The following is a 27,737-nucleotide window of genomic DNA, read 5'->3' on the forward strand; positions in this document are numbered from 1 at the left end:
AACAAAAAGATGAACATTTATCAATTAAAAAAAAAGTAATAATATAGGTACTATAATAGTAAACTTATTAGACCTTACATATGGCGTCTTCAAAAAAAAAAAAAATTATTAAAATTTTCTTCAATCACATAACAACAACAAAATAAAAAAGCTTTTGTGTTCTGATTATCTGGGACATGGACATGGCTTTCTCAATGGAAAACAAAACAAAGTGCAGTCAAATGTTTATTGCTCCAGCTACTCCCTTTTCCCTTCTGATAAATAATCAAGCATGCCATCCAGAATAAACAAAACCAGGGAGCTGGGAAAAAGAATGGTCATCAGAACGACACAGATACCAAGAAAAGCAACCCACTGTTCCCACAGTGAGTTCCGAAGCTCACACCTACACCAGTACAACATCTGAGCAAACAACAAGTCACTCTTTCCATGTTGCACAATGTGATGCCTCCCACCATTAAACAAATAGTCCGAGACAGATACAAACATTGTTATACAATGGAGGTTTTTTTCTTTTTTATTAGTGAGGAGATGCCAGTTACCATCAAACCTGTTGACATGCAAAACCAAAAAGGAAAGAAAAACAATATTTTACTGATAGCCATGCTCTAAAAGGTAGCAGATTCGTTTAGATGGGAAGTATCAGTAGCCACCAACTACAAAACTACAACAATATATAGATGTTACTATCCCAACCCAACCAGCAGGCATTCATGATTAAAGGGTTCAACCAAATAGATGAAACTAAATCTTAATGCAAGGTCCATAATGAAGTTTAAAAAATACATTTATATAAATTTAGGAATATGTTTGTCTTGTCAAAACAGTACAACAAACAAGTCCCTTTTATACTACAATTGGGCTACTGTCTGAATGTGTATGTGCAGATGTGTTACCGGTACTTGTTACCCCATTTCCACCAAATGCTTTATTTAAAATATTTCACCTGGACATTGGCCTTTTCATCTTCAAACTTGTTTTGTAATGACCTACTTAAAAGCAGTCAAGACCATTTTGTGAAAGTTATGAAAATAAATAGTAATTGTAAAGCCAGATAAAAAAATTTTTGCGTCTTCGAAATGAAACTATTAAAATGAGAAAAAGAACATTGCAGGGGAAAATCCCACAGCACAGCCTGTAAAAGGGGCTATTTTATGTGGTTGTCACTACTGGACAATATGAGTTTTCTACACCTACACACAACTAAGAAATTAAAGAATTCAGGCCTTCCAGACAACCCAAAACATCACCTAATTACAGAGTCTGATATTTAAAACTGGTCCTACTTATAATATATAAAAAAATACATATTTATGGCAAGGAAACACTGCATTTAATTTTGCCTATCTAATATAACCCACATAACCCATATAACAGTACATCCCACAACATATGCAGTTATGTTGCAGAGTAAAAACATTTAAATAGTTCACAAATAATCCTACAGCTGAACTGAGAAAATAAACACTCTGATGGAATCACTCCAGCCAAGTTAAAAACTTGTAGAACGGATGGGAAATAGAACTTTCCAATACATCAAGTGGTCTACAGCCTGCTTTTACACATAACTAAATATACTGACAGATAGATAACTAGCTAAACTGGGTTAGCAAAAACTAAAGAAGTACTTCCACAAATCACTGCTATCGTATAGCTGAACATGAATCTGAACCTGTGCCCGACTAGACAACAAAAAAATAAAGAGAGTGAGGGCTTTACCAGGCGCTGTTGCCTCTAAACTTCTGCTGTCGTGTTATAGCCAGGTTCCGGCTGCTTCTGTGAAGTGGAGGTTGAAGAATGGTAAAAAGATGTTTGAATAAACAGGAAGTATTGTGTAGCTGAAGCACACACTCAATTGAAAATGTACTGGAACACTGCCCTTTGCCGTCAACTACAGGAGGCCTGCCTTCCTACTAGCACACTTCTGCTGGTACAGTGAAAAGGACATTATTTATTACCCCTCAATGCTGCAGCAACAAAGTCGCCGAGTTCACTATTCTGAAAAATAAAATATTGCAGCTAATTACCACAAGACAAGCCTAAGCCATTTCCCAGGAGACAACAACAAACCAATCCATGCATTTTAACAACGTTTAACAGGGATGGGAGACATGTTGTGTTTCAATCCAACATGAACAGTCCCATCGATTATATAGATAATGGTAATTTGAAATAATATAACCATGCCATATTCAATAACAATTCTGTGAAAAAACGTATTGTTGATGCAGGGACTGAGAGACTGATTTGCTGTTTAGCACAAAGTTGCTGGCTGTCTGTCACTGTGGGTGCTAATGCTGTGCTAAAATAACTGTCACTGGGGTGTTTACACAGCACCCACTCTTTTCTAAATACAAGGATTTTTTTTTTCTCTGGAATTCATCTTCTTTTGATCTTGCATTCAAAGCTACAGTGGCTTGACAGACATACAAGTCGAAAAAAATTCATACTCCAGGAGATAAACTGCCAGGGTATGACAGGCAAGAGCATCTACAGCTTACAAAAATGAGTAGAACAGCATGATGTCTGAGTACTACAATAGCACAAATCAAGAGACATATTAGGTGGAACTGATCAGATACAAAAACAGTTAAAAAGGCAGATAATAGAAACAGATGACTCGGCTACAAGAGAATGGAAGCATTCAGCGCTAAAGGAGCGTCTGCTACAGTATATTGTAACTGAAGGATTGTATTTTGTAAGTTTAAAAAACACTTCCCTTATTCTACATTCAACATTAAACACACTGATTTATTCTGCTATAAAAAGATATTATAATGGAAAAGATACCATAAATGGAATTGTCTAGAATTCAATGTACAAGCTGTTTGCTGTACAAGGGTTAATAAATAAGAGAAAGGGTATAGAGGAGACTTTCACACACGGTAATGTAGCCTGCAGGTATTTCTGATTAAGAACACCCTATGGGATTCAAGGATTCAAGGATAAGGTCTGTCATTACACTAACAAAGAGCCTACATTTGGAGTTCTTTGGAAGTCTTTAACATTTTAAATATGTTTAACGTTCAAATGATTTCTGTAGTGTTTTAACTAATAAACTATTTACTGTTCTCTTACCTCACCAGTGATGTACAGGGCTGGGATATTTCTTTTTTTTTTTTTTTTTTTATTAACACTTGCAATATGTAACACAAACACACACGTGCTTGTCATCAAATATTCTCCTCTGCGATATATAAAACCTACATCTCCCTGTTAGAAGTCAGTTTCAGTAACACTGCTTATGACAGATCTGACAGACAGACAGACAAGAGGGGTGGTTGCATGGTTGGCAGGCGTATATCTGCAAGACTGCACACATGAATCATGTTTCATGAGCAACACAGTGCAAAAATATCTACCACTCTTACCAGCCTCAATTTCCACAGGAAAAAAGTGGCAACAATAATTGAGGAATGTTCATATACTCTTTCAGAACAATGTATGCACCTTACAGATTTGTTACGTTGTGTAACTGCTGCCCTGACTTCACATGTTGGCACAGCACTGTTATGGTAGGGCTTTTGTATTCATTTTCTATTAAATACAATAAACCTGAATATTCAGTGGACAACTGTAAAGAGAACTGAATAGGGTTTAAACTGTTAGGAAATAGGTTATTCTGACATTTCTGTGAAAGTGTCCTAAAACATCAGTGGTAAAGAAAAGCATGTATTCAAACTCTTAAGAGGCTCTCTGATATCAACCACTGCGGAAATGGCAATTTTCTGAAAAAAAATAAAATAAAAAAATGAAGGCCTGTTAATTTGTTCAGGTCTGTCACATGAGGCCATTCTATATTCCATTCAGTTATGTCCTGGACTTGAATGCCATAGAAGACCTTGAATGTGAAATGGCTTCAAACTAATTGCTCTAATTGCATGAAGATGTGCAGGCAGGTGAAACTCAATCCCCTTGGCCATTGTGGAGACTAGGAACAACACAGGAGTGTTTACACAGTGGTTTGAGTTTAATAGACAGGAGACCTGGGCTTTCAGACAGGCAGTAACAACACTGTAATAGGTTACCTCTTAATGTAGTCCTCTTTTTTTTTTTTAATACCATTTTGTAGTTTGAATAGCAGTGTCCTAAATGTCAAGGTTATCTGGTTGACTTTGTAAGTGAGCACACATCTTCTCATCTGACATTTATACCAGAAACACTATTCTGCATCCATTTCAACTTTAAATAAGATGCCTATTACGTAATCTTTTTTATTTATTTATTTTTATGTATATTTTTATACCATACAGTTTGCTACCATTGAGTTATGTGGCTCTGTTATGGCTTAAAACACTATATAAAGTAATTTTTAAACTTTTTTTTTTATGTGCAAATCTTTGGGGTACTTAAAACCACTCAATTTTGAATTTCCTAATTATAATGTAGTGAGTAAGTAGTAAGGACAGTCAATTGCATTATGGACATTTATCTGAAATGCAAAATAGAAAGGTAAGTTTTCACTATTAAGTACATAATTATTGCCATTTCAAATAAGGCTCTCCACAAGGGAAAAACAAAAAAACCACTGCCCATGTTCATATCTAAAACATTACAGCCCATCTACAAAATGCTCTCTAACTGATGTTTAGATTTCCAAATTAATTCATGTAGAATACATAAATAAATCAGTGTTTTATGTCCACTTCAAACCATTATATCCCATTCATCTGCAACACTTTTCAACAAATCTATTAATATTTATGGCAACACTAAACATTTCAAATAGCTATATTTAAACAATATAAAACTCAGCATGCAATTATGCTAGATACAGACTGAATAAAAACAAGCTCACTTTGTATATACTCACAGCTGTAGGTAGTAAGTATCATGCCCTTTTATAAACACGTTTTCAAAAGTTTTGCTTTAATTAAAAAAAAAAAAAAGTTAAATAAAGTACTGTGAATTGGAGATGATTTCCAGCCTAGGAGATTTACTATCTAATGGTGTGAGACTGTGGGAGTGAACAGAGTAAACATGGTCCCCCTCTGTGGTTCTCCTCCAGACTGTAAATGCTGCCAGTGCCTGGTACCAGAGGCTGCCCTGCACATTGGAGAGGTCAGCTCAGCTATGCTAAACTGACAGGTTGACTTTACAGCAGGCCAAAACTTTGTTTGGATATTCTGGCCTTGCTCACCACCAGCTTAACAACAGATGACAAGAAAACTTGCATTATGCAGCAGAAGCCCGGACTGCAAACAACCACACAAAACTGCCAATGTATGAACACTCCACATGCCGTAAGGAGCAAATAGTTTACACTACAGTGATACAATTAGAACTTTAAAATCTTAAAATAACTGCTGCACTAAGAACACACTCCAGTTCTGCCTGCTTCAAGTTAGGATGTTAAAATGTTGAAGGTATATCAATCTCCGTGTCCTTGAAATATAGAAGCGTGTTTAACAGAAAGGTTTCGCTTCCGATCGTCCCCACTGCAATTTCCTCATGTGCAGAAAAACACTGATGCCATCCCGACCGCTTCAATACAGTCAGCGCCAGGTTGTTTCTGTTTAACGACATTTCTTTAGTCCCCTCTAGGGGAGTTTTATTTGCTAAGCTATTACTATACCAAAGGAACGGTCTTTGATTTATCAGTCTGAAGCTCCAATGCCCTCCGGTGGATACTACAAAAAAGTTCAGGTCACCGAAAGTCATTTTTGGGTTGCCAATGGTGATCCGACATCTTGATTTTGTGAGACCCAGGCAACAAAGATATGCCACACAAATGCTTTACATGCAAGTTATTTTTTGTACTAAAGGCAGAAATGTAATTCTGTTTCATCCATGCCTATGATGATATTGCACAAAACTTTTTCAATCCCTGCAGTGTTGCACGATACTGTGTAAACAGTAGCACATTATATAAACAAATTACGAGAATTCCAAAATACATTTGGGTTAAAAAAAAAAAAAAAAAAAAAATACTGCCAATTAAAAAGTCAAACGAAAAACACCTTTTAATGAATAATATAATCTGTGTTTACCATTTTGTGTTCGAAACTTTCAACTAATTAAGCAGGTAAGAGTAAATCGGTTAATCTTGTATGATATTTTGCCACTAAATAAAACATTCTGACCTCCTTCAATTTATTATATCATATTTAAAAAATCAGGCCTTTGCGCTTCCTGCTGACAAACATGCACTGTTTTCTCATGGGTGGTATTTGCATAGAGGTATTCTCATCTTAAAAGCACTACTGGTGCACACACACACAAAGCCAGTCTTGTCTGATTGTAAAAAAAAAAAAAAAAAAAAAAAAAAAAAAAAAAACACTTTTTATCACGATTCAATAAATGAGCAAATCTCTTTACCACAAAGGAATTTTAGGCACTACCTTTTCCCGGTTATTGAATGAGGATTGTGTTTATTACTCCTTTAGTGTGGTGTAAACTCATAAACACCATCCAGAAGAACAAGGAAAACTGACAACTAAATATTGTTTCCCTCATAAGCTGCTCTTCCAAGTCAATTACGCCTTTCAAATTCACAGGCATTGTATGATAAACTGGCACTAAAAATCATTCACATTAATACACCATTGTGCATCCACTGCAAAAGGTAATTAAATAAGTAAATGACTCATAAGAATAGACATATTAGCTGCAAAATGAAAGGCAACTGCACTTGCACAGGGAAATATGTACCATTAAGACACTGCATTTTCATATTCTTGTAATCAGCTCTAGTGGGCTGATGCTTATTTAATCCACTCCACTGCTAAGTCTATCAACAACAGCTTTTACCATTCTTCCCTGACTAAACATTATGCAGAGACTTGCTAAAACCAATCTGCAGAAAGGAAAATGGGGGAGGGGGTCCAGATTTAATGTTATTCATGTGACAGTAAATATGTTATCTATGTATTTATCTATTTATCTATCCTTAGGCAGAATTTTTTTTTTTTTTTATTTCACTAATGAGATGACCAAAGGACATTACTAATAAATCCTGACATTTGCCACATTTGGAAATGATTGAGTTCATCTTGAACAAAAAAAATTAGTTTTAGGCTTTATTTGTACCTGTCTTGGTACAGGTCTTACAAAAAAAAAAAAAAAAAATACATAACAGTGGAAAGAGATGCTGCTCAGTTTGATATGATTACAGCTAGAAAAGCAGCTCTCAAAACCCATGAGTAGAGAGGGCATACTAGACAGACGTATTAAAGAAATATCACTAAAAGTCGTCTTATTTTTCTGTACCTGGTGATATAAGAGACTGTTTTGTGGTATGAATGACAGACATCTTTAGAAGACATTTGTATTGATTTCTTTCACCAATGTGATATTTTTTAAAACAAAATGTTCAGTGTACATGTTTTACGTTTAAACTACTATTAACTTATATCTGTAATTTATAAAATGGTTTCCCATGTTTGTTCAGTTTCAACACATAATGTGTTGCTGTTGAAAAACAAACAGTGATGTCCACATTGGTAACAAAGTTATTATTGCAACGTATGCTACTTTTAGAAAGTGAATATTCTGGCTGATCTTTGAAAACCTGATTAGAAATTTCTCAATTTTGAGTTGCAATATAGGTATGGCATGTCTTGCAGTGAACTGTGAGCTCCCTGAGAGAAGTAAATCCAAGTGAGATAATGTAATTCAACATGATTGAAAAACTGCATCAGATTGCTTTTGTTATAAACTGGAATCATCACAACACTGGACCAAAGCATAGTATAATTTTATGTCAGTATATACAGTGCCACTGATGTGCAAGCAATCTATGGTTAGGGATTCCCAAACTCTGGGCCTTGGCCCACCTTTCACAGTCCTTAGCTGCGGGCTGTGGGAGCAACGACAGTCTGTGGACACACACACACACACACACACACACACACACACACACAGTCAACCTTGCTTAACTCGACTGGTGGATAACTCTATACTTTTGCTTAATTCGACAGACAGTCTTGGTCCTGAATTTTCTCCATATAAAACATATGCATTCTGTCTCTTATTTAATTCAACACCATGCTTAACTCTTAACTTGACACTTATTACCTGTAGCAAAGGGATAAACTATTAAAAAGACTAGTGGATAACTCAACATTGTCGTTTCTGACTGGAAATGGATCGTTCATTCATTCCTTGGCAAATACCAAGTGCAGCTGGTTACAGTATCAGTGCACTGCACAACGAGTCAAAAGCCAAGTGCATAAGATCACAGAGATATTTGTGGAAAAGCCAAGTGAGGACTTCATAATGACAACAAGGTCTATGCTTTTCATATGGTAGAGATCAGGTATTATCATTTATTTTATCTTCCACTAAAAATACCTACATGTAACTTACCCTTTACAATATATGAATGACCTTTAAAGAGTGCCCAAATAACTTTCAAAGTAGTTTGTTAGAAGTTAGTTGTTTTGGAAATATGAACAGACTAACAGGACTGAACAGATTTGTCTACTGGATAACAAGGTGAGTTGTTTGGGTTCCACCCTTGCTCCACCTCACTGTGGCACACAAATGTCATTCTGCTACTCGCCCAGATGGAAAATAATTCTACCTTTTCTCTCAGTTGATAATTTCTCAGATGACTGTGCCTCTTCATTAGCAAAGGGTTAAAGTCATTATTGTAGAAAGGCAAGCCCCTCTACTTTGAAAAAAAATCAATTTTATTATTATTATTATTATTATTATTATTATTATTATTATTATTATTATTATTTAGGAGATACCTTTATTCAAAGCGGCTTACTGAGACTAGGGGGTGAACTATGCATCAAAAGAACGGAGCACAAGGAGGTTAAGTGACTTGCTCAGGGTCACACACAGTTAGTTACACAGTGTGGTAATAAGGCATTTTTTTATTTTCTATAAAAAAATAAAAGATATGTTAAAACATTCCATTCACATGCAAGAATCCCAAGCACTTAGGGTTCGTTGATATATATATATATATATATATATAGATATATATATCGATATTATATTATATATTATATATATATATATTCATTATAATGCAGATATAACAAAATGGCACAAAGCTGCAGGAATCAAGGGCATGCCTGTTTTTCACTGAGGTAACAGTAAATGACAGACCGTTGTTCATGCCCATTAGCTGCTATGTGATAGAGGCACATCTCCCAGCACATGACCGGTGAAGAATCTTAGATCTCTTTAAATCTTTGAATTGCTGCATTAATTCTTTAGAACCGTGATCCCTCAACCAAGTCAAATTACCCCCATTAACTGTGCAAGAAAACTTCCTCAATAATAATAAGAAAAAAAAAGAAGAGATCGTATTTATTACCAATAATCACCTAGTTAATAGCATAAATTGATTTTTTTTTGGCTAATTAGATGTAAAAAAATAAATCTAAAGACAGTCATGTTTTCAAACCATCTTTTGTATTGATTTTCATTTTATTGTTTTAAAACGTTCCCCCTGATGTTTATAATTTATATTTTAGGAATATAGCAAGCGACAAATTTAACATCGGCAAGGTACCTTTATGCAGTTTTACTGGGAGATTTATGTCCCTTGCTACCCTGGATTCACTCACTTTCGTCTCTCTGTATAGTTCACATACTCAAGTCTATTTCCAAGAAATCTTACTTCAGAATAAATTTGGGTCCAGAAGAGAAATGAAGAGAAAACAACAACTCTACTACTGTGTCAAACAAGTATTGTGTAGTGTTCCATTAAAAAAGCAATACTGAATCCCCTGGCTCGTTCAAGTGAAAACGTGGAAGTATATTAGGTTTTTTTTGCTTAAAATCACAAACAAACTTCCCTTGTTGTCCTGGGTATTATGATTCATTGTTAGATGTTATAATTTTATGAGATTGTGTTTTACAGTGAAAGAACAGGGTACAGTTAAATAGCCTTATGTTTATATATATAACACCCTAAAAAAAGCAAAGATTCAAAATGTATTCTTTAAAATTAAGAGCCATTATAATCTACACCTTATTGTTTGTTTTAGTTACTTCCGTCTGCCTTTTTTTTTTTTTTTTTTACCAATTCCCCCCTGAATTCTACCATATCACATTAAAGCAATTATGCTAAGTATTAAATAATATTTGAAATGGTACATGATATGATTGAGTACAGAAGTGTTAAAGTGCTCTGTGCTGAATGGACTTCCTTTTAATTTGCATGAAAAATGAAGGTTTACCTCAGATTAACCTTATTCGAATAATTTATATTTTACATGTACAAGGCATGAAAACAAAAAATAAACACCAAATTATACAAATTGGAACCAACTGACAAATTCAAATGAAACTGTAAACCACTGCAAGAATTGATTGTGAAAGAAAAAAAACCCAAAACAAGCAGCTAATTGCAAAAATATAGATCTGCACGGATAACAGATGTTTAGGATGATAGAGCATTTTGAGCCAGATTTAGATCAAATGCTACACTTTTTTTTTCAGGAAATTGGCCAACACTTTGTTCCCCACAAAGTACATGATGCAACACCCAGCTGCAGGCAGATACTACCTTTTTAAAGCCATACTGTACATTTCAGGATCCAGTATTTCTTCATTAATTTTCACAGGAATCACATATAGGCATAAACACAGGTTATGCCAGAAAAGTGTATTTTTGTACTAGGATGTTGCTTGTTTGCTAAATATTTATTCTTCAGCTTAAGTTAAGGCCTACACATGGCAATGTCTCAACACAAACAAAACTAAGAGATCTACATAAGAAAAAGTAAAGTCAAATAACTTCTCAGTCACAGTGCACTTTTATTTTGTATACAGTAGTTTAAATGATTTGCCTCTACCTTCAACACTTCTTTCCCTATACCTGTCGCTATACCCAGCCTTTTAATGATGCACAACTTCATTAACACAATTAACTCTTGGTACATTTAATTGCTCAAGTCATAATAGCAGCTATGCTGCAATCTTTACTTTCCACAGTGCAAGGTTGCATTTTGGAAACAAGCATATCTTAATTAAACTCAGACAAAACCATATCTATTTATTCTGGCCTTTTTATTGACATACAAAATACTGACAAATACAACTGCTGTATCATCGTGACTTTGTTGTTAATCTTTACATTTAATTTTAATTTGTATTTAATTTAATAGTGACAACTACATTTGATATGGAATAATGGCTGAAAAGAACAACCTTGGTTTAGTCCTGATTTCTAACCAAAAAGCTGAATCACACACACACACACACACACAATCACACACATATATATATATATATATATATATATATATATATATATATATATATATATATATATATATATATATATTCAAAATACTCAAACTGGACCAAATTGGACACTATATGATACTTGAATAGCATTAAACATGTGCCTATTTTTTATGGAGGTGAACCATTTCAATAATTTACAAGCAGAATATAGTACTAATACAGAATATTATGTTAATATAGCAGCAGATCAATAATTATAATCCTTCACTTATAATCACTGCACAAGGGAGTGGCAGCCAAGTGTTTAAAAACCCTTTCTGTTCGTTTAAAGGTCTTATGGTTTCCTTGCTTCCTTTTTTCAGGATGTTTAATTTTTCATGCAGTTAGGCCATTGGAGTAAATTTGACAAATATCACAGGAAGAGCTTGAGTACCAGAAAGCAACAGCAACATTTAATATATTGTGTTATATTTAAAAAATATCCAAGCAAAAAAAAAAAGTGAAAACATAAAGAACAAGGGTTTTAGAGCCTTAGTTATTATTACCCTTTTAATGTTAGCTTGTTTGGCCACATCATTTTTATATTTAATTTCTGAATTACATCAGTAAACACAGAGTAACATCATTTAGAAAGAATCTGCCTTTGCAGTAAAGTGAGTGGAGACAGTATAACCATATGGATAGAGTTATATTCAATAACTTATTAACCCCAGCATTATCGCAACCACACCCGGATGTTACATGAGGAATTAATGATTCACTCCAGCCAACTAACCCCTTATATTTGATTCACTGCGACACAGACAAGCTAAAGGCTTCATGAAAGAAGGAAGAGTCTGCTTACTCAACACAGCACCTGGAAGGAATCACTATACTTGAGGCTATGAGTATCAAATGATAAACTCCATAATGCAACACAAAGAAAATGTGCATGATGAATTATAAAGAAAGGCTGATAAATTTATGAATGCATTTGAGCAGTTCTGCATAACCGTCATATGAAAAAACAGTTTGATTTGTTGGACTGTAGCCAAGAGTACACAGTCTGGTCCAAATGCTGTTTATAATTATTTTCTGAAGGCCTGTTTCTCTAACATTCCTGAACATGATTATTTTCTGTGTCATTACCAACATAATACAGAGTATAATACAAGAGCTTTTTCATTTAATACGTGACAATGAGGATTTAGGCTCACAATTAAAAGATACAAGATATTACAATATTTAGAAATGCCAGATAAACACATTTTTAACAGCTAGTTCCTTCTCAGTATGGATCCTCTTTTTCTCTTCTACATCTGTTTGAAATATGTAGCATACAATTGCATTTCTGGCATCAGCTCAGGTGGTTAAAATAAAGGACAAACAGACTACTGTGTGTAAACTCTCCTCTAGCCATGATTTTTTGTATTAACTGTCGCAAAGCAAACACTGCTGCTACCTAGCTCCCAGTCCCCTCAGAATTTCAAAGGAATTCTCCTATTTATTAATTGAAATGACCATGCACTGGGCAGATATGTTGAGACATGTCTGTAATATTGTAAGCCAAGAAAAGTAAAAAACAACTGGTGTTCTGCTGTTTAGAGTTTCATTAAATTGTGTAAATTACAAAACTAAATAATGCATTTTTTTTGTTCTTTCTTTCCATAATTAAATATTGTACGGGGGCCACGGTCAGTAAATGCAAAGCCACATGATCACAGGTATCATTAAGAGCCAAGACCTTTTAAATGTATTTATTTTATTATTATTTGATATCATTATTGTTAATATTTTGGAATTGTTTTAAAAAAAAAAAAAAAAAAAAAAAAAAAAAACAGGCGTACAATGACGATAGCCCTCAGACAGACATCGAACAAGCACCGCGGGAGAAGAGAAGAAAGACATGAGGGATAATCTTACATCAAGCCAGGCACAAGGAGGCCCCAATTCCCCATGGCCCCTTTTTCAATTTAACACAACACTCAACAGGATTTTGGACAGTCTTAGCTCCACCACTTATCTGACACATTTACATTAAAAATACTAACCATGTCATGATTAAAAGCTTTCAAATTTTTTTCTGCTTGGCAAGTGGTAATGCGAGATGGGTTTCTGTGCACTTTTAAGCAATCCATACCCCCAACCCCCCAAGCTTTTCACACCTACCACAAATCTTTTTCAATTTAGAAATAAATAATTTATAGTGCCCCAAAACAAAGTCTTTAATATTTATTTATATATTGTATACTTGAAGACAAGACATGTTAAAGAGTCTGCTACGATCAGAATGCGTTTCACTGTCTTATGCAGTATACAAACACAACATTCCAATAAAACACCTGAACAGACATCCTTGAAAGATATCCATAAAACATTACCAGCATATTAAAGCCTTGTACTGCAGGTTTGATTTTCTTTTCAAGCTAAAGTTATTTCTAATACACTACGTCTAAGTTTCCTAAAATACCTTGCATAAAGACCACAGATCTCAGCTACTTGTTCTACATTCCCATCATGTCTCAGGGTGCTTTAGGGCTGCAATGCCCTCACTTGTGATTGTGTAGATGAGGCTGAAGTGTACAGAGTATTTACTGATCCAGTTATCTTGTCCTGTGACAGGCAGAATCAATCAATCACCAGGCTGACTCTACATTCCTGTATTCTAGGCACATCTCTTCACTTCAGGATACGAGATCACAGAGTTATCCAGCCAAATTTGATCAACAAATGCAGTTCCTCTGTGCCACAGCAATCTCAGACAAAGATGTTATTATGTGGAACTGAGCAAAGTGATAAAGACAGTACAGAAAATGATAACTCCAGGTGGAACCTGCCAACTGCCTGGGTATCTTAAAGCCACGCTATACTTTTTCTGAGGGCAACCCGTTCTCATCTACTAAGTAAAGTAACATTAAAACGTTGTATACCCTACACTGTTTGTATCCACCTGGCTTTCAATTCCCAGCTTAACTGAAGACTACATTACTATCCTCAATTTCAATGCAAATAATGTCTACAACTTAATTTACCTATAACTGTAAAATACAACATTGCTAGCAGTAAAATTTGTATCTATACATTTACAAAAATAAATATAATCTAGGTATCTAAACACTCTCTTAAAGGTTTTGCAATTAGTATGCAATGATCAGAAAACAAATACTATAAATAGAGACACACTGATAAGGGCATTTTAATTAACTGCATTAAGCCAGGTACCCATGATGGCGTAAAATATTTTCAAATATATTTCTAGAATAAACCTTGAGTAACTTGCTTCTTTTCTGTTGCCCTACAGATATTTTACATTATTCAATCCAAAAAAAACAGTCTCCGATTCAAAGTTTCTTTTGCATTTAAATGTTTAATAAGGGCCTTTGGCTATCTATGGGCACAATTATCAGATATCCGCAGAGAGAAATTGAAAAATTAATCATACTTTCCATTTTGTACTTCTATACTGCACAGCAAATCAGACTAAGAAGCTGTATTTTAGCTTCTTTTCAATTTGTAACTTGAACCTGTTAACAGTAACACAATGTACACAATGAGGTAAAAATAAATAAATAAATACATACATACATAAATAAAAATACTCGGAAATGTTTGCTTTACAATTTGGAACCTATAACATATGACATCAAACAAAAAAGAAGAATATTTTCCATTAACACCAGACACACACACACATATATATGGTATTGTAATTTCAAATAGAATACATAAAATACATTAATGGGATACTAACTACCTTACTATCGATCTATATATCTGTACACCAACAAAACATCCCACTTCTAGGAAAGACAGGAAAGGACATGTTGTGGTTTAGAAAAGACTAAATGAAAGTAATTTTGGAATGATATATTGTACAGCAAATTCTACTGACATCAACGGTATTATCTACTTATTCTTTCTCATTGGAGCTTGGAATCACTCTGGTCAGGTGCTGTTCAATGGTACAACATTATTCCCAAACTATTAAAAACACCTACAAATTAAGAATAACTTTTTTTTTTTTTTTTTTTTTAATGCAATGTTATGCTTTTCTAATTTAGACTATTTTCTGCAATAAGCACTGTGAAGGCAATGGCTAGTAGAATTACCTGTCCGTATAGCTGAGGTAATGCATTGGAAATCTGCAGCTGCATTTCACTGTTTAGCTTGTACGTCTTACAGTGTCTACATCACAGTGAATTCTTGTCAACTGTGCTCTAACACAATTCTTATGTTTAGCCTAGCAGTAAATGGACATCTGAATCCCAGCATCATCTAAATAACTCTTTACATTTGCCCAGAAGCAGCTCTCTTTGTCCAGTCTATCTTCTAATGGATGTCATCCAAGTCTAATCAAGCATAAAATGGTCATAAATATATCTTTCTGGTAGATTTCACATTCACATTTCATTCAGGGCCATGATATTTTTTTTCTGCTACCTCCAGGGAGTACCTAATGCAGAAAACAGTTACTTATATTCAAGGCTCATGTTTCTTTTGTAAGATGCAGAACATGTTTTCAGTTCAAAGTAACAGAAACAAGCATAAGGCGGTCTTATTTTCTGTACAATGTACTACTTTGCAGACTAACCTATTACATCATCTCACCCAATGCAAACAGCTCAAATAAAACACCCTTTAGAATAAAACAGTAGTCCCATTTACTTTGAAAAGGAACTTGACAAAAACAAAGCTAACAAAACATTTTGGTATTTTTTTTTATTCATTTATGGTATTGTTGTTCGACAAAGAGTACAATATGAATGTGATAGTTCAGTTGGTATGGCTTATATACCACTGTAAATGCATCAATTTTATTTGACAAAATTCACCTACAACTATAAACCAAACATTTAAGCCCTAGGATCTAAAGCCAAAGAAGAGCTTAAACTTCCTTTTTGTCTTAGTTTGGTCCACTTGATTCTAGGATCAATATACTGCAAATAAAGCCATTTTTGTGTTTCACTGAGAATTACTGTATGTTCCAAGCCACTTTGCTTATTATCTTTCAGATCCCAAGGTACAGTTTAGACCAACTCTCCATCAAAACTAGCATTTGATTACTGTTAGTCAAATAAGGCTTGCAGGGAAACCATTTCTTTGGAAATTTATTTTGGAAACATTTTCTTTGGAAACCACGCTTTGTGTGTGTGTGTGTGTGTGTGTGTGTGTGTGTGTGTGTGTCTGTTTATATGTTTGATGACACAGGAGACAACAGCTCCCAAATGCAACTTTTAATGTGTTAAAATCACACAATTGTAACCCAGTTGCATCCCTACTATTGGTGTTCAAGTTAAATTGATGCCAAGCCAAAATAGCTTAACCAGATTAGCACAAACTTCGAAGCAATGCTAATAAAGTCTCTAAACTTTAGAATAAACAAATTTCAATAGCAGCACACAGTTCTGTCATTATCCCTCTTCAACAAATACTACATCACATTGACAAAGTAAAAAAGCAAGAATAAAAAATAGTAACACTAATAGAATACAGAAACAGGGATTAGTAAAATTACTCAATTACAGATTTCTTGCACATTTAAAATTTAAAAAGCACACACAAATTATTTAGTAGGTCAGTCAATCAGTCCAAGATCCTTAATAGTGATTATGTCAGAGTTAAAAACAGCCACTTATCAACATTTTCTCAGGACTGCAAGGTATATGAACATTACTAGTTCTAACATGTATCAAACTGTGTTTCTTGAAAATCACAGATAAGCCTGTCATCGTATGTCAGGGGGTTAAAATAGTATACTTTTCAATGTTCATTCCTTGTTGATGTGACAGTCAAGAAATGAAACAAACTCCCTCGGTTCTACTCAACAACCTTCATCACCACATTAAGCTACCAGACAGCAAAATCTTTTAGTACCATTTTAAAACATTAAGCAATATTTACAAGGCACATTTTTTTCTCTATTCCTAAGGGAACAATATCTGAAGACAGCGTGCTAACAAATGCTTTGCAGTAAACAAGCATTTTTCCTTGTGTTTTTAGTACCTTTGAGTTCCAGCTCCCAGTTCTGTCATCCATGTCTCCTCTGTGCTTTGAAATTAAAGTACTGAATGAGCGTTGACATCTATTATCCAGAGTGTGCATGTAGATTATAAATAAGAAATAAAAGCTACTTTCAGTGCACTGCTTTTGCATTTGCAAGCTGCCACCTCCTTTTCTTAGCTATCTTTTAAAACGCCTATCTAAGCATCAATACCTTTAAACCTGGCCTCTGGAGCTCCCTATAGAAGTACTAAATCTGTGAAATGTACGCAAAGACAGGGATCAGAGCTTTATTGAAACAAATACGTGCTTTAATGGAAGAAGGTCCCAGTTTCAATTTCAATAGATCGTTTAACCCTTATCTGCCAGCGTCCTCTGGGCCCATTATATGTTAATTGGATCTACACTCCACTTGCATTGGCGGTGTTAACAAGCGCAGGCCATGAATATTAATTACCCTGAAGTTTTCTATGTAGGAAACACTTTTCTGATACATATTCATTTTATAAAGTTTTTAAGGCAGAGCTCTCATTAAAAATGTATAAGTCATGTGCTTGAAATTTCTCCCAAGAGTAATTTGTGCATCTTTAACATTATCTCAATAAATTAGGTCAAATTGGCCAATATTAAAATTACAGCTGCTCCTAAAATACCACAATTAAGAGAAAAATAAATAAAATACAAACCAAATTAATGCAAGTTTCTTAATTTGCATTCCTAACGTAGTTTTAGAAGTAGAAAACATATATAATAACTTGCAAACTCAGTTAATGTATGCCCAGTGATTATCATTACTACACATCTTCATTTGTTACAACAGTGTTTTTTTTTTTTTTTTTCACTTGACAACTAGATAAGTGGAAGACTTTATGGTCTTCTTGCCCACCCAATGTGACGGTCAGGACGTGGTTTAACTGCACACATCGTGCGGTGACACCTGCCAACCTGCATTAGAGCCTTCTGACAGCACTATCAAAGTCTGAAGATCTGCAGCCTAATCTGTGACTAAAAATGACTTGCAAAAGGAAGAATGTTGCTTTTAATGTATTTACACAACACATTACTCACATCTGAGACACATTTACAGGAATGTTCTTGTTTTTCCACCCCTGTGTGTCTGGTACAGACATCGGATTGGACAATGGTTGGGGTCATACATGTCTTGTGCATGGCATGCTATCGTTATTTTAAATAAGCAAAAATTGCAGTTGAAAATATAAACAAATGAAATATGCTAAAAAAAAAAAAATCATTACAAACATGCTTTGTTATAGCACACTTTTATGTTAAGCCACGTAATATTGCAAATACAGCATAGAAGAACGTTCCAATCTTGCCACTCATAGCCAGCTCTTCCAGGCACCTGGAGAAAGTTTACAGTTCCTGTCTTCATGCTCTACATAGTTACACATAATGGGAATCAAAGAAGATCCTGACAAGCAAGACAATACGCTTCCCTGATAATACTTAATGCTACCAGCATTTATTTCTAGCAGACAAGCAAAAAAAAAAAATCACATATTACAAACTGCGGCCCATATTCACTAAATAATGCAAGCTTGTTATATATATATATATATATATATATATATATATAAATGAGGGAGGCGGAAACGCTTGGAGACATTACTCATGTTCTGGCCGAGTTATTTTGCAACATCCATACCTTTACAAAATGACTACCGGCTCCATCATCAGCAATGCTTTTGAAGGTGGTACTGAACATACTGTACAATACCAAACTTGTTTTATCTTTACCAGACACCAATACTGTGTTCACACCTATAAGTTTGACCACAGCTGACTATTATTATACCCAAAGACCTACTTAAAGTTTAATAATTACATAATTAATATCGATACTTAAAGTTATTTTAAATATTTTTAAAGTAAATAAAGTTATTAAATATATTGGCTATTCCTTAAGTAATTAAGGAATTAGAAGAATTAGAATTAGAAGAATTAGAAGAAGGAATTACCTATTTTTTTGATTAAAATGATTTATTTATTTTAACCTTGGTGAGTGCACAGGAGTACACTATCGTAAGAAGTAAGTAGCGTATTGTTAATATTATTGTATACAATTATTTAGGGCATGTTTTAAGTAAACACAATGGCTAATACAGTATGAAAGTACATGTCGAATATGCTAACCAGTATGAATTTTGACAGTTAAAGACAACTGAAAAATATAAAAATGAAAAGCCTCTGATCCATTTGGTCTCGTGTCTACAGTAATGTATGCTTTGCTTGACCACGGCTGCTAGTGCTGATTATGCATCCTGCTCCAAAGACGACAGCTGTGTGGCACTGATACCCAGGCTGCAGCTCACAACGTGTTTCTACACTATGCGAGTTGACTCAGATATGGTTCGGGTTTACTTCCTCTCAGGATAGGCCAACTTTTGGTCAGCTCCAAGTCGGATGGCTGTGATTACTCACTCATTCTCACTCTCACTCACTCACTCTCTCGACATCCTAAGGCCTAAGCCAGCTTACAGCCAATGTAAAAAGGGGCAAGTGTAAGTGTGATATATGAAAGCTAAGCTATAAATAAGTTACAACAATGTGTTTTCTATCTTCAATGTCCTAACCCCTAAAAAGAAGACAGGCCGTCTGAGAGTAATATCTTTGTGAATCTATCCTTTTAAAATACATTTGAACATAAGGTTAAAAAGGGATGTGGGGTTTCCAGGTAACCCAACAAAGAAACCACAAACAGGCAGAATTTACTAGAATAAACTAGGATCTCTTGTTTCTGGAAACGGATGTACACAGCTGAAGCAATGAGTATCCAGGCATTTCTAAAGCAATACTTTTAAAGATAGCTGCGTAGGCTTGATACAATGACAAATCAAACACCTTGTTTCCATCCTGAGTTTGACTGACAAGCTGTGAAACACAGACAATTTTTTTATTATTATTTTTTGATTCTGCTACTTTTTAAATTTAATTTCCACTTGTATTATTAATCAGGCCACACATCAATTGCTGGAATCACGAAACAAATCAGATATAAATTCAACCAGCAATAAAACTGTCATCTGTCCTAGTATAAAGACAGATGTTGTAAATTGTGTGATAACATAATTAATCTGTACCGAGATGGATTCCATAAAACCTTTTAAATTGGAATCATTTTAACAATAAAACAATTAGTGCAATATTGGGCAGTATCATAACACTAAACATTTTTAATTTTACTGACTTTCCAAAAGACCTTTGTAACTTAAGTTTAGAAGTTCTTGCACAAATGCACAGGTGTTAAATGTTCTACCACTATTTTTTTTTCTTACACAATTTGAGAAACAAAGCCAGTGTATGATTTATATTGGTATTTAGTGGTATGTGCTGGTTTAGCTGCATTTCAAAGGCAACGGACAGTTCAGAGATGTGTTAAATAAATAAATAAATAAATAAATAAATAAACAAACAAATAAATTTTTTAAATAAAGTCAGTTCTATCAAATATATATTCTATAATATATATATATCTATATATATATCTATATATATCTATATAGAAAAAAATATATAAAAAAATATATATACAAATAATATATATAATAAAAAAAACGAAAAGAGTCATTGTAAATTTCCTTAATATACATTTTTGAAGATCATCTGTCTAAAAAGGTCTGTTTTTCAGTCCTTTAATAAGACAGGGTTGACGTTACATAAGTGCATTTTTTTTTAATAACAATTTTTAATTCTGTACTGCAAAAATAATAGCACTCTGTTCATTATCTCACAAAAATGCAAATCAGTTCTACCTTTAAAAGACATCTCATATCATTTTCGAACCAGTTTCCTGTTGCAATTACTGTACTATTATTTCCAAACAAATTACACTGAAAGGATTAAACGTGTTCATGTTTGTGCTGGTTATACTCAAAAGCAATAATGAATTCAATGCTCTTCTCACATTAATGTTGGGCATTTTTAACTGCTGGCTCCTGTTACTCTAAACTGGTGTGAGGGTGAACTGCTCTGGGCTTAAGTGTGCAAGTGTGTGAACACAATAATACTAGGTGGTGTTTGCAATGCAGGGGTATTAAATATTTTCTGCAAGGCTCCAGATATGTGTTTGAATTTAATTAACATAATTCTAAATTTTGCTTTGCAGGCCAGACACCAGCACCTTACCTAAAAGATCAAACAAAGGGAAGACCTTTCCAGTGTTAAATTAGAATAACAACCAGAATGTCCTGTATGCTGTGCCAGCTTGAAATGCGGTAATGTGGCTGTAAAGACAGCAACCAGAAAAAGGCATACCACTGCTTCAGCAAAGTGTTTTCAGCTTGTGTTTCCTTAAATATTCACAGCTAAAATATATGTTACATGTTGTCTAACACATGTTGTGTTCACTTGAATTAACATGACATTACATTATGCAATATGCCTGGGCAAGTTCATTAAACAGTGCAGAAATTGTGGATCAGATCATTAAAAAAAAAAAAAAAAAAAAAAAAAAAACTTGTATTAATTAAATTCAGAAAACAGCAAGCATAAGCATGGAAAAGAGGAAAACATGTCGAGAGCTGTTCCTTCATTCAACATACCAGCATTATGCCAGCACACACCGCTAAAGAAACCTTGTAGCCTTTTTTTTATCATGCAATCTCCACTCTGCCAAAAGTACACTACACTCCATCAAGCGTGCTATAGGTTTACATTATACAAACATTCAAAATTTGCATGCTCAGCAATATTTGTCAATAAATGCAAGCAATTGCAAAATGGCACTTTTTTTTTTTTTCTTGCAAGAACACTGACATGAGTGTGCCAGTTCTGGGGAAACAAAAAAAACCTGTACAATCTGTGTTAACTGTGAACAAATTATAAGTCACAAAGAGAAAAATACAGCCTACATGTCACTGCAACATTGCAATATTAAAGCACTGCAGGTTTCACAAGTCTTGTCTTTTTTATTGTTAGGGTCACTGTTGCAAAGATCAACAACAACAAAACAAAACACCAAAACCACAAATCTGTAGCGACTGCAGAAACATACCTCTCTCTTTAAATCGCAATTCAAATCTTCAGTTCCTCCTGAAGACTAGACTCAGTTGTTTAAAACCACAACAAAACATAATTCGGAATCAACCGCGTTTTTAATTCACTCACTGATAATAAATACATACGTGATGGCTTTTTGTCTCTAGTAACCATGGCATTACTTCAATATTGCCTGAATTTTCTTTTTTTATACAGTAAGAATATATGTTGGTAAATAGATATTCTAGTCATAACACAGCTGGAAGAACACAAACAATAGCCAACAACTTTGACTGAGCAAGATAAACTACATAGGTAAGTGCTGATGGCAGCCTTTTGGCCTTATAACTTATTTTCCACACCATTGTTTCCAGTTACACGGTAATGTATTTACATATATTCTCAATGTCATGATAGATTAACCAATCAATGTTATAAGCTGAATAGGTTTTTATTATTTGCAAAGCAAACCCTCAAAGGCAATACTTTCAACCATGTAAACCTCCTTGATATTGCACCAAATGAACCATTTCCAATGCCAAAGTAAACACAAAACATCATATAAAAAAGCTGCAAACAACAAACAAAATGGATTTATATAGTTCTATTATAAATGAAATCTAGAGATAAAATATTGAGGTAACACTGTACTACAAGAAAATCCAGTGCTTTGGCCGATATGCCCATAGTCACAGAAATAAAACAGCTCTCCATCCTTGCACAGTGAGAGTGTGAACAGCATGCTGGGTAATTTGCTGGATTGTTGCTGTACCTGTATGACTGATAACAGACTGCACACCTGAACCTCCTCACCCTGAGCTTTCAAAACAGACAAGTGTCTAGAGCACCAAACACAACCCACATACAGCAATTCATTCAACGCCATCATGAGTTATAGTGAAAGAAAGAAGGCTGAGAAAATGGTACATAAAATACATTAATTACTTGTTAAACTGTAATAAAAGATGGATAGCAAAGATGTTTCTACAGCTAGGTCTTGCTGCATAGGAGATTCATGTTTCTGTTTGGTTAACCTGTCTTTCATTTTGCCAGGAGCCTTGCTGTGATGTCTATGTATTGCATATGCGGTGATAAGGAGTACAGTGTAATGCAGTACAATATTCTTTACAGAAAGATGGTCAGGTGAACAAATACAACTATTTTGAACTAGTTTGTCAAATTACAATAAAACTTTTTATATGCTGAATACATATTAAATGCCCAATATGAGAATCATTAATACCCCCCCCCCCCCCGTATCCAAGACACTGCACGAAAGGCAACCATTCGTGTTTGAAAATAAAACCCAACTGCTGTTTGTTTTTGCACATTTTTTTTTTTCATATTGAAAACAACAAATGCAAACACCAAGTAATTTCAGTATCAGTGAGTAGTCATGATGGAATGTCACCAAGGAAAATCATCAAAACATACCTAACCTTTATGATATCAAATACACTTGTACAACTGGGGGTCAGTAATAAAACACAGCTTTTCTAAGCCACCCATGCAGTGGAATGGGTCAACATGGTTTAAGGTGTCTGAGTCACACCAGCCAGTCAGAGAATATATTTATTATATTAAATACATGTCTTAGGCGGTACCATGTAAGGCTTGGTGATGCAATATAACAATCTTCTTATCATCAAAAACTAATGCAGTTTTATATGCAGCTCTATTTTAGATGAAGAAAAACATCTCTTGGTGTCAAGTGCACATCTAACATATTTCACTATCCTCCTTCTCTTCTTCTGCCCCACATTAATCAAAGCTGTAACCCCTGTTGTCTTTGCACAGCAAATCAGAATGTGCCCCTGGCAAAGAATGAAGGAAAAGTCAACAGGAATTAAGTTTCAGTGCAACTGTTTACTCAACTGTGGCCTGCAGTTATTGAAATTGTATCCATGGTTTTGTGTGACTGCTGTGGTAATGAATTCAGTATGGCTGTGATTCTCTCACTGACGACATGCTCATTTCAAGTAAAAACCTGCACTTTGGGACTGACTGAGGCAACTGGAGTCTGCAGCAATTGAAACAGATTTCTTTAAGTGCTTCAAATATGCCAGCTTTCAAGTGCAAGTGCTGGGTGGGGCTTCCTGGTTTTGGGAGTTGCCTCGCCTCAGGGAGAAAACAGAATACCTTTCCCCATGTTAGAGAGGCTCCTGAAGAACAGGTAACCACATTGTTTCTGTTTACTACACCTGTACTCTTTAGGAAAGCATCTACATTGTGAATAGGGACAGATTACTGGTAATTGGGCCCAGCTTCAAACTTTTCAAGGAAGCAATGTGTGAATATTTTAAAACTAGCTGGAAACCACTCAGAGCGATCAATTCACAGCCTGCATTCAAGTTGTGTCTGGTTTTCTTTCCTCTTTTAAATAACTTTTCCTGTTATTAAAGAAATGTGGAGCCAATGTTGCACCAATGCCCCATATAGCAGTGCAGGTTTCTTAACACAGCGTCACTGATTATGTTTCAAAGACAATTTGAATTCAAAAGAGACCAAATGGCAAATTTGCTTTAGTGTAAAGTTCACATCACTAATTAAATTAATTTGACAACACACAACCCTTAATAACAAAAGCAACATGAATGAATTACCCTTTTCAGACATAAGACATGCCAAAGACAACTAAAACCAGGCTGATCTATGCAAACACTTATATGTGCAGCATATTGCATGCACATACCACTGACAGCTATATAACTAGCTTGTTTGTTTTATTTAACCTGTTAAATGTTCAAATGTTTTGGGCTTCACAAATAATGAGATAACCATAATTCTCTTAGCTTCATTAATGGGACACGTACGACTTGCATACCACAAGGGGGAATTCATATCGATCACATATTAACTAAATACTACAGAAAATCTAAATAATTGTAACAATTAGAAGCAAAGTATAAGACTTTAAATGTAAATGACCTGTACATATATGATTTTGCATCGGACAAATAGAAAATGGGATTTGTTCAACAGTATTGAGGTTATATCTCAAGTCTGGTAAATGATGTACCTGATGTTGCTGCAGGTGCACTAAATCAGCTGCTGAGACTTCAAGAGAAGGGGTCTCACCATTCGATCTCACTTCCCTTAAGCTGCAGTCTGTAAAGGGGTTGCCACTGCTTGCACCGTTCTGACTGGCCGAACCGTTATTTGTCGCCTCAGACCCAGATTCTTGCATTATGACTTAAAAACCTGAAATGAAATTGAAAAGCAGCTGTTAAAACAGTTGCTGTGTATATGAAGACATGCTTTCTTTAAACTCTTGCCAAACTGTAAACATGTGTCATTTCCTTCCACACAATTTGTCTTTTATTACAAGTTTCCCTACTAGTTTATGCTTGCACATTTGTTGTGTTTGTTTGTTTGCAGTGGTATCTTTATATAACACATAACAACGTCTTATTGCATTTTCCATAAAACACAAGCCCAACTGATTCTGAACACTTCTTCTAATTTACAACACAATGCACCAAAAGATTAGATTCAGTTTCACACTTGCGCAAGTTCTGATTAAATCTTTTTATAGAACAGTATATCTCAAGCTATAACCCTGATAACACAACCTGCAAAGAAAGCACAAATACAAGCTGTTTACAACACAATACAATCTTTTGTCAAAATGCAGATTTTTACATGTCGTAGGTCCAAAACCACAATAGGATGACTTTTTAATGGGAAGTAGGGTGGAGGAGTCTGCAACTTATGAATCACCAAGTAGACCTTATTTCGAAACCAGAACTCATTAAATAAATTAAAAGTTTTTTTTTTGTTTTTTTTTTTTTTCCTGCATCCAAAAGAAACCTTTACTTACTTGCACACAAAGTAACCTGACTTTCAAAGTCCTCTCTTGACCTATGAGGCTACAAAGTCTGGCACTTCCTTACTTAAAGGACTTCTCACTGCCCAGCCCTACGCCCCTGTTGTTCTTTAGCCCTGCTGAGTTAGGTACCTTTAAACTGCTATGCCTAAAATGAGCAAAACACTTAATGACATGTATCTTTAATCTGACCTTTTCTAATTAATTAGGTCTGTCAGTTACTGCTAATTACTGTTTCATTTTTTTTTTACTAAACTGGACTTTTATTAATGCTTTTTAATACAGGCGCTTGTACAGTGCCTTGTGACAATTTTGTAATGAAAAGGAGCTATGTAAAAAAGATATTTTGGGGTTGTACTGTCTATAAAAAACATAGAAAAACAAATATATAAACACAGACGTATTCCATTCAAGCCATGCCCAAGGATTTCTAAGGGGGCTTATATGATCATGATATTGACACATCTAAGGTCATCCACAGTGTTTCCTGTCAAGAACTCCCTGTGGCATATAACTGTAAATGGTAGTCTGATCATCTTGTTTGAGAAAATCTGGTTTTTTTAGGGCATTTTATTATTTTATTTTGTTTATTTATTTGGGAGGGGGGTGGGGAGGTTGTGTATAGACAGATGTGGGTACTTATTCTAAGGCAGTTAATGAAGGCTGACCAAGTCAGCCAGAAGTAAATTAACTTTGCTTATCAATTATTTATATGAAGCAGAATAAATGCCCTTAAAACACTGGGCCTAATCATGAAAGAAGGTGAAAATTGAACTAAATGCAGATTTATAACATTGCATTTCATTCTTCTGCTATAAGGAGCCAAAGGCTAAAAGTGTCTGGTGGTTAAGTATCAAAGTTCTCTGAAACAAATTTCACAGAACTTCACCTTTCTCTGTCCAATAGTCCATACCAAGCATTTGAAAAGGGTTCTGTTTGATACATCTTCAAATTACTGGGAGGGTTACTTTAAGGCAGTGCTCCCAACCCAACCTCTTTCTGCTGACTGTCAGTTTAGCATGTCTTGAAGTGAAACAAGGTTTGTGCAAACAAATAATAGAAACAAGCTAATAATAATAATAATAATAATAATAATAATAATAATAATAATAATAATAATAATAATAAAAAAACACAAAAAAACCCCACAACTGTTCTGGTCTGAAATAGCGATTTTGATTCCTATTTTGGCACAACTGTTCCCAAAAAGGTGATTACCTTCAATACTTTGTTTTTTCTGTCTGGCTAGACAACAATTTGTAATTAGTAATACTGTAAGCAGCATCAAATAAAATAAACCAGTTATAAAATATAAAAAGGATAAAGCCTTTAAAATAAAGAAGATTTTCCATTAACTGATTTATCCAGGTACAGTATATTTTACTTCATAATGCAATATAAAGCCCAAAATCAGTAAGCACGCAATGTTACTAACCCCGTTCAATAATAATAAGAATAATAATATAAAATTAACACACTGGCTATTATGCATGCACTGTCATTTTATGCTAAATTCTCATAATTATAACAGAAAGGCGGACATTTTCTAATGCATGGCATCTCCAAAAGTAATCAAGAGAATGAGCCCGAGGGCTATTTTAATGTATGCAGAACTAGTGACCCACAATAAGAGAGAAAGGCTACAATGAATGCAAAGTAATGCACACATGCTAAGGAACCTCTCTGATGAGGGACGGCTAAAATTAACACCCAATTAATTTTCGAACTGACAAACAAATGAAACCCATAAATCTACTTTCTCATTAATTTTACTGTGGAA

At 34.5% G+C, this 27,737-nt stretch overlaps 1 protein-coding gene across 8 annotated transcripts in view; it reads right to left on the minus strand.

Moving 5' to 3' along the window:
* LOC121298217 (forkhead box protein P1-like) overlaps window positions 1-27,737 on the minus strand; it is a 157,453-nt gene that overhangs the window by 54,989 nt on the left and 74,727 nt on the right. For 7 of the 8 annotated variants that reach the window (XM_041225196.1, XM_041225192.1, XM_041225189.1 and 4 more), the window contains one exon: window positions 25,151-25,332. In XM_041225196.1, the coding sequence (XP_041081130.1) occupies window positions 25,151-25,318 (168 nt within the window). In that variant the 5' untranslated portion in view covers window positions 25,319-25,332. Of the gene's footprint in view, window positions 1-25,150; window positions 25,333-27,737 lie in introns of those variants that run through there. The other variant, XM_041225193.1, reaches the window with a different exon arrangement.

This window comes from Polyodon spathula, chromosome 23 (assembly GCF_017654505.1).
Source record: "Polyodon spathula isolate WHYD16114869_AA chromosome 23, ASM1765450v1, whole genome shotgun sequence".
Classification (NCBI taxonomy): domain Eukaryota; kingdom Metazoa; phylum Chordata; class Actinopteri; order Acipenseriformes; family Polyodontidae; genus Polyodon; species Polyodon spathula.